Source organism: Fragaria vesca, linkage group LG5, assembly GCF_000184155.1.
Source record: "Fragaria vesca subsp. vesca linkage group LG5, FraVesHawaii_1.0, whole genome shotgun sequence".
NCBI classification, from domain to species: Eukaryota; Viridiplantae; Streptophyta; class Magnoliopsida; order Rosales; family Rosaceae; genus Fragaria; species Fragaria vesca.
The window spans coordinates 20,764,166-20,772,205 of record NC_020495.1 but is presented as its reverse complement, the minus strand read 5'-3'; the positions used below and the strand labels follow the sequence as shown (position 1 = coordinate 20,772,205).

Genomic DNA, 8,040 nt, shown 5'->3' with positions numbered 1-8,040 from the left:
TTCTCTTTCTTCTTTGAACGTTCGGTTGATTTTGTTTTCTTCTCTTTTCTCTACCGTTTAGATCTTGTACATTGCACTCTCTTTCTCTGTTGAAGTTATATATATATTTTCCTCAAGTATTTGGTCTTCTATTTGATTGTCAAATCACTTTTTCGCTCCGGAATTCGTTTGATTTCGTTGTGGTCTTGTGGATGGATGGCCTAATGCGTTTCCGGTTGGGTTCATGCTATGAGTTTTGCTAAATTTGTGTTAGATTGTTTCCCTTGTGATTTTGGTAGAATTTTGTTCTGGAATTTGGAGGGTTATTGTTGCTATTTTTGGTCTAATTTTTTTTTATATTCTTGCTATTTTTGGTCTAATTTTTTTTATATTGTTGCTATTTTTGGTCTAATTTGGAGTATGGGTGATGATGAACTCAATGCAGAGTTTACGAGTTTTCCTGCATGTTGCTGTTGATTAATTGATGAATTTTTGTTTAACCAGTTCTGCAGTAAAGTTTGATTAGGTCTTTCTATGTTCTGATTTTCTAAATTTAATTTTACTTCGAAACTTTTTACACGGGGAGTGCTAATTTGCAGTTGATAAACATGAGATTTAAACTGTTTGGCTTGAATTAGAGATTTGGATGCATGTTTTCTGAATGCCAGTTATTAATTCTAGCCTTATGTCTACAGGTGGAAGGTAGAGTTTGTTTGTCCAAAGAGGCAAAAAGTGGATCAGAATCTCTGAAGCGAAGAAGGCTTCAGCCTATGAGATCAGAAAGCATTCCTGAGCCTGTAAGCTTTACTAATACGATGGCTAGAAGTGGAGGGGATGCTCTAAAAGCTCCCGCACCATGTGGTGTTAGAATACATGGAGGTGCAAATTCAGTTTTTCGGTCCAATGGTGCTTCACAGGGGAATGATGTCTTTTCAAAGCGTAAGGTGGATAAATTTGAAACAAATGATCTAGGCTGGACGGAGAAAATTCCCGAGTGTCCTGTATACTATCCAGCAAAGGAGGAGTTTGAGGATCCTTTAGTTTATTTACAGAAAATAGCTCCAGAAGCTTCCAAATATGGTAATGCTTTTGAATTGAATTATTAATGTGTTTTAATTTACATTCCCATAAATAGGTTCTGTTTTGCATCTATTTGAGATATATTTTGATAAGTTTTACCAGAGTGATATTGATGGACTTTTGCCATACTAATCTGCAATGATATCTTCAGGTATATGCAAGATTATCTCCCCTGTCAGTGCTTCTACTCCTGCTGGGATTGTATTGATGAGGGAAAAAGCAGGGTTTAAGTTCACAACTAGGGTACAACCTCTTCGCCTTGCTGAGTGGGACAATGATGACAAAGTCACTTTTTTCATGAGCGGAAGGTGTGTTTCCACTAATTAGACATATACTGTTTGATTAATGATATATTCAGTTTTATTGAGTTTGAGTTTACTTTTTCAGAAACTATACATTCCGTGACTTCGAGAAAATGGCGAACAAAGTTTTTGCTCGTAGATATTGTAGTTCTGGGTCTCTTCCTCCTACGTACTTGGAAAAGGAATTCTGGAAAGAAATTGGTTCTGGAAAGACAGAAAGTGTTGAATATGCATGTGATGTTGATGGTAGTGCATTTTCATCTTCTCCCAATGATCCACTTGGAAGTAGCAAATGGAATTTAAAGGTGTGCTTTGGTATTATTCAGATACATATATTTGTTAATTTTGCTTTGCTTTGTTTTGTTTCGTTTGTTTGTTTGTTTGTTTGTTTGCTAGAAGTGTAGGGGATTGTTATAAAAATTGCATCAATTTATCTTGTAGCTTCTTTTCCATGTTCAGTGGCTGATACTGTCTTTGAGTATGATGTCCAGAACAGGGCAGTTAAGACAGTGAACAATAGATTTTTGTGTTCTCTTTCCATATTTGTTTTTAACACTAGCTATGAGATTCACGTCAGATCAGGACACTTAAGAAAGTGACATTAGTGCTGTGCTTTACACTGGTACTAAATTTAATGACATGTTAAAATGGAAAGTACAAGGAAAAACTAATCATAAACTGTATCGCAAAATTGATGGAAGGGTTTTAAGTGTGTGATATTAAAATGCATAATCAAGGGTATGCACTGTATTCCACTTTTATATAAAGTGCACTATGATGATAACTTTGTGGAGTTACTCTCGTATCTTCAGGTCCTCAGTTTTGCTATACTTGCGTTCTGATCCCCGGAGATTGGTCTTTTCTATCAAGATTAATGCAACAAGTATCAAGATCTTATAATGCCATTACTTGTCTTGTGTCACTCTTTATAGTGAAAGCTAGGATGATATTTGTGATCATGATCCTGCATGAGAGTTTCTACCACTGTTTGAGAGTTTTCTTGTTGACATGTACATAAACTGATTAACCTCTTTATGACTTTCAGAATCTTTCAAGGCTACCCAAGTCCATTCTGCGTCTTCTGGAAAATGCAATTCCTGTAAGTAGACCTCTTTGAATACTGTTTTGCATTATTTATATGCTGTATCCCTCACTTTCCTATGTTTGGTCTATAACAGGGTGTGACAGATCCTATGCTATACATTGGAATGATATTTAGCATGTTTGCCTGGCATGTGGAAGATCACTATTTGTACAGGTATATGTCACTCTTAAATCTCATTAAATAGAGCAAGGTGTTCTCCTTTGGGTTCTGAGAATGAGTAGTAAATATATTCTTATTCTTCTACTTGTTGTTTCTTGTTGACAGTATCAATTATCATCACTGTGGCGCATCCAAAACGTGGTATGGCATCCCGGGTCATGCTGCCCTACAATTTGAAAAGGTTGTCAAGGAACATGTCTACACTCATGATATTGTACAAAGTGACGGAGCGGATGGAGCTTTTGATGTCTTATTGGGAAAAACAACTCTGTTTCCTCCCAGTATATTGTTGGAACATGATGTACCTGTCTACAAGGCTGTCCAAAAGCCAGGAGAGTTTGTGGTTACATTCCCTAGAGCTTATCATGCTGGATTCAGTCATGGTATGTGCCTTTTTAAATTTAGTCTAATTTATTCAGATATTTTCTCTACAACAGTATTGATTCTTATCCGATGAATATATAGGTTTCAATTGTGGTGAGGCAGTCAACTTTGCAATTGGTGATTGGTTCCCATTGGGTGCTATTGCTAGCCGGCGTTATACACTTCTTGATAGGATGCCTCTGCTTCCTCATGAAGAACTCTTGTGCAAAGAAGCCATGCTTCTTCATGCAAGTTTAGAGCTTGAAGATTCAGAACGTTCTTCTGCTGACTTGGTCTCCCATAATCGCGTTAAGGTTTCTTTTGTGAAATTGATGCGGTTCCAGCATCGTGCTCGCTGGATTTTAATGAAGTCTGGGGCATGCAATGGTGTCTTACCAAACACTTATGGAACTGTTCTCTGCAGCATATGCAAGCGTGATTGCTATCTCGCCTATATTAGTTGCAACTGTTATATGCATCATGTGTGCCTTCGCCATGGTATGTGTCCTTTTCTCTGAACAATTTTCTTAAATGATGGAAGTCTTCTCAGATTTTCGCTCAATTAGATGGGATGCTGAACTATTTTATTGGTTTTTGTTAATACATTGTTTTAGTGTTGATATATAAATATAACTTACGATATAAAATTTCCTCTGGTGCCTTATAATGCTCTTGTTCAAATGCAGATGTAAGGTCATTGGATTTGTCATGTCAGAGGAATCCTACTCTCTTTTTAAGGGAGGAGATTGCAGAAATGGAAGCTGTAGCCAGTAAGTTTGAAGAGGAAGAGGAAGTGTTAGAGGAGATTCAAGGTCAAGGTGAAAATGGTGATGACGTGTATTCATATCCATTAAATTGGTCTCAGATAGCTGAAGAAAAAGGATACTCCCCTTACTGCAATATAGAATTTGAGTTGAACCACGAACTCCCTGATACAACAGAACTCACTGGCACAACTTTGGATCAGTCACAAGAGCCAGCTGCACCTTGTTCTCATGGTGGAAAATATTCCAGTCCTGCAGTGTCAGAAGGTTCCATTTCATATATTGCATCTACACTTTGTTCTCTTTCTGAGCCTCTTGAGAGCTTGTGTGCAGCCAATCATGTAAGATCTTGCTCTATCCTGTAAATCTGTTTCCCCATATCACTAAATAAACTTGTCACTTCTTGAAACTGCAATGAATTGATGGAATTTTTCTAATTAACTGGCTCGTACAGGGAAATGCCAACTCTAAGACAGTGACTCCAACTTCCAAAAGGTCTGCATATGAGTCTTCTCGGTCCTCCCCATCGTATGATGAATGCTCAAGTGTACATCCAGGAAGTTCTAATGCATTGGAGCTTAGGCCTACAGATCAAGGCAGTGATGATTCTGATTCAGAGATATTTAGGGTTAAGCGCCGTTCTTCATTGAAAATGGAGAAAAGAACTATAAGTGATGCCTCACCATCAAATGTTTCTGAGAACAAGGTATACATCATTGAATCATATACCACTTCAGTTTATAGTATTTGTTTGCTATCTCTTTGTTCCTTGTCATTTTACAACTGTTGTCCCACAGATTTGAGATTCATCTATAACATTATATGAGGGTAACATTTTTTTGCCACTGTTTACTGCTTACCTGGAGACAGACTAAAAATAAACTTTCAAATTTGTTGTTGGAGACTCGATACTGAAATCATTTTGTATAACTGTATAAGCATGTCGATGAGAAATGTGTGCTTGTTCTCTGTTCATTCAAGTCAGGAAGATGTTAAAGATGTCATTCGTGATCTATGTTATATAGGTGGAAAGTTTACTCTGGTCCAGATCTATTTAACTTCTGATAAGTTTGTGATCAATTTCAAGTTGCCCCACTTTTTTGCTTACAACCCTTTTTTAGGGAGTAGAGGCAATAGTTTCTGTCCTATTGTATATCTGTATTATCTTCTTCTCTTGGAACCCTCATATGGTAAATCCAGCTTGTTATCTGTCTGAACTCTGTTGTTTAATCCATTGATATGCATATCGCTTACGGTTGTTATGTATTTTCAAAAAGCAGGGATTTAAGCGACTGAAGAAACTGCAACCTGATATCAGATGTGGGAGGTCAGTGCCATTACAAAGCTCCAGCACTTCTAATAACAAAGGGGCTCCGGAAATTGCTTCAAGAGATGACAGATTTGCCAGAGGAAATACCATTTCTAGAGGAAGTACCGTTCCTTTGTCTATCAAGTTTAAGAAGTTGACCAATGAAGATTCTGTTAGGAGACAGCGAGATCACCATAGAAGTGATTTACGCCAGCTTGAGTTGGGAAAGAGCCGCAGGGAACCTCCGCCAATAGAGATTGGGCTAAAGCGCTTTAAGGTCAAAGGCCCTTCTTTCTTAGCTTCAGAGAACAGGTTTAATTGAAGTTAGATCACACTAGGAAGTGTCAACTAACTTGTTGGCCTATAGATCCTGACCTTTGCTAACCACTTCAATTTCTCTAATGGGGTTCTAACAACACGGGAAAATGGGTAAAGGTAAAGATTGATTCTGGGAGCAGTGAAAAAAATTAACTTAGGATAAAATTTACATTCTTTGGTGCGTTGGCCTCAAATTGGGGGCAATTTGCACCGTTGGTGATTATTGAGGTTCTCGAGCCGGGGTTTTTTGTCCATCTTTGGCAGGAGAACCGTCCTTCCTGCAAAGCTTCAGACTAAAAAGAGGAGTAGAAATTGGGTTAGTGAATTCCATGTAAATTTGGTTGTTAGTCAATTCTTGCAAGTGAAAGTGGGTATTCTCACTGATCTTGCTTAAGGTGTTCGCTGCTTCCTTTATAGGTTCTTTATTCTTTGTGTAGCAATGGGTCCTTCACGTTGACTACATGAATAAAATGCAGAGAAATTTCTTCATTCTCATTATATGCTTTTCACCTTCTCTTTCTCCCGCCATGGTATATGTGCTTATACTTTATGCTTGCGTTTGAGTATTGGTGCATTTTGGTTTTGTTGTTCTCAGATACCTTATGCTTGCGTTTGAGTTTTGGTGCATTTTGGTTTTGTTGTTCTCAGATACTAATTTAATGTTGAGCATTAGGCATCTGGGATGGTTGTTTCTACATCGACCTTGGTAAACAGTTTATCGTTATTGTAATCGTTACCATTGCTGCCAGTCCTTGATCTTACAGTTGTCAATGTTTTGCTTCTTTTGGACTAGTTTGTGCTGAATGATTGGTGTAAAAAAAAACTCGGGCAAATCGAACAAACACGGTAAAACTTGTCGAAAAGCAAGAAGTTAGAAACTAAGAATCAATGCCTACCTTGTTCTTCTTATCGTCTGCCGTAGAAGATAACCCACTTTGCGTGCCCTTTGAGTGAAGGCATCTGGGGACAATGTGGGGATCCCTGCTCTTCCAGTGCACCTGGAAAGGCCAACAATTCCCTTATTCCTGTGTTGTGTCCTTTTGCGATCACCCTCACCATTTGATTCTTCGTTCTCGTTTGGGTCATCTCTGCCCTTTGTTTAGGTGATTGTGACACAATAATGTTCACCTTGTTATGTTATACATGACGAGATGATTTCTCAAGGATTTCCTCAAGACCTCAAGTTCATAACTTGCAAACTTCTTTAGCCACAGAGCAGTTAAGTTCTACTGCTATCAGAATCGTCGACCCTCTAGCTAGGTTCAGATCAGTGTCCAAAGATATAAAGTAAAGAAATGTAATTCTTCGGTATATTGGAAACTTTGAAGTATATAGCAAAAGAGTAAAATCAATGAAACTGGATGGTAATCGAATATAAATGTGACGTTTGAGATTTACAGATTGGACAAATTAGTGATGTTCACCTAACTAGTATTTGACTAGAGTGTTCAATTACTATTGGATCAAATTTAACTGTTGAAAACAAAGCTGCTCAACATACAAATATTTGGAATTAAATTCAGTTTGTCCCCTAAATCTTTGGTGCCAAAATCAGTTCAGTCCTATAACTTTTTTTTAAAATCAGTTCGCCCCTTCAACTTTCGTAAACACATCAGTTAGGTCCAATTTTTGAATTCCTCTCGAAATATGACGTCACCAAAACTGTTGGAACTGACAAAGGGACCCATAATTTAGTTGTAACCCATAATCTTTCGTCTCGAATGCCCTAAATCGGATACCTAGATGCATATGAATCCCGAAATCAATAATCAACAACACTAAATCTGTAAACAGTAAAACCCCTAAATCATCTGCAACAATCAAAAATTCAAAGCCCTAACTCACCGTAATTTGGTTCGCCTCCATTCTCCAATCGGGGTATCCAAACATCTGCCCCAGCCATCTCCTCTACCTTTGAGTTGATCTTCTAACCCCTAACAGCCTAGATCTGGATTTTTGTAAATCTGGGTATCGCAAGGTTTGAAGATGATGGTGCGATAGAGAGAGAGAGAGAGAGAGAGAGAGAGAGAGAGAGAGAGAGAGAGAGAGAGAGAGAGAGAGAGAGAGAGAGAGAGAGAGAGAGAGAGAGAGAGAGAGAGAGAGAGTGAGATCGACTAATAAGAGTCTAAGATCGAGTGAGGATTTTATTCCTTTTTATTTTACGAGTTCCAATTAATCTAGGTATAATGAATAAAATAATGAGGGTATTTCAAACATTTCGTTAAAAATGAGGGGATAAATCTGAATTATGGGTCATCTTGTTAGTTCCAACAGCTTTGGTGATGTCATATTTCGAGGGGAATTCAAAAATTGGACCTAACTCATGTGTTTACGAAAGTTGAAGGGGCGAACTAATTTAAAAACAAGTTGCAGGATTGAACTGATTTTGCCACCAAAAATTTGGGGGGTAAACTGAATTTTTTTCAAATATTTTCTTTCACTATTGAGTTTACATAGAAGTTGAGCGTGATTTTCTTAGCCTATTACTAATCAACTGAACATCCTCGTAAATTAATATTAAATAAATTTAATTATGGATAAAAAAATGTTCAAAAATAGAGTGAGCCTACCTCATTGTGAGTGAGTGAGCCAGTGAGGTACCCCTATATCTCAGCGGCGCAGCCTGCCTTGTGAAACGCAGGACCATGTGGAGACTAGTAG

The 8,040-nt window shown here is 37.8% G+C and overlaps 1 protein-coding gene across 1 annotated transcript; it reads left to right on the top strand.

Moving 5' to 3' along the window:
* Positions 1 to 449: 449 nt before the first annotated feature.
* Positions 450 to 5,868, top strand: LOC101297545 (probable lysine-specific demethylase JMJ14-like). The gene is made up of 10 exons (XM_004300158.1): positions 450 to 1,059; positions 1,211 to 1,367; positions 1,447 to 1,666; positions 2,407 to 2,460; positions 2,540 to 2,619; positions 2,731 to 3,008; positions 3,091 to 3,486; positions 3,675 to 4,093; positions 4,207 to 4,458; positions 5,033 to 5,868. The coding sequence occupies exons 1-10, from the start codon at positions 630 to 632 to the stop codon at positions 5,381 to 5,383; spliced, it is 2,637 nt and encodes an 878-aa protein (XP_004300206.1). The 5' UTR covers positions 450 to 629; the 3' UTR covers positions 5,384 to 5,868.
* The last annotated feature ends 2,172 nt before the right edge of the window (positions 5,869 to 8,040 follow it).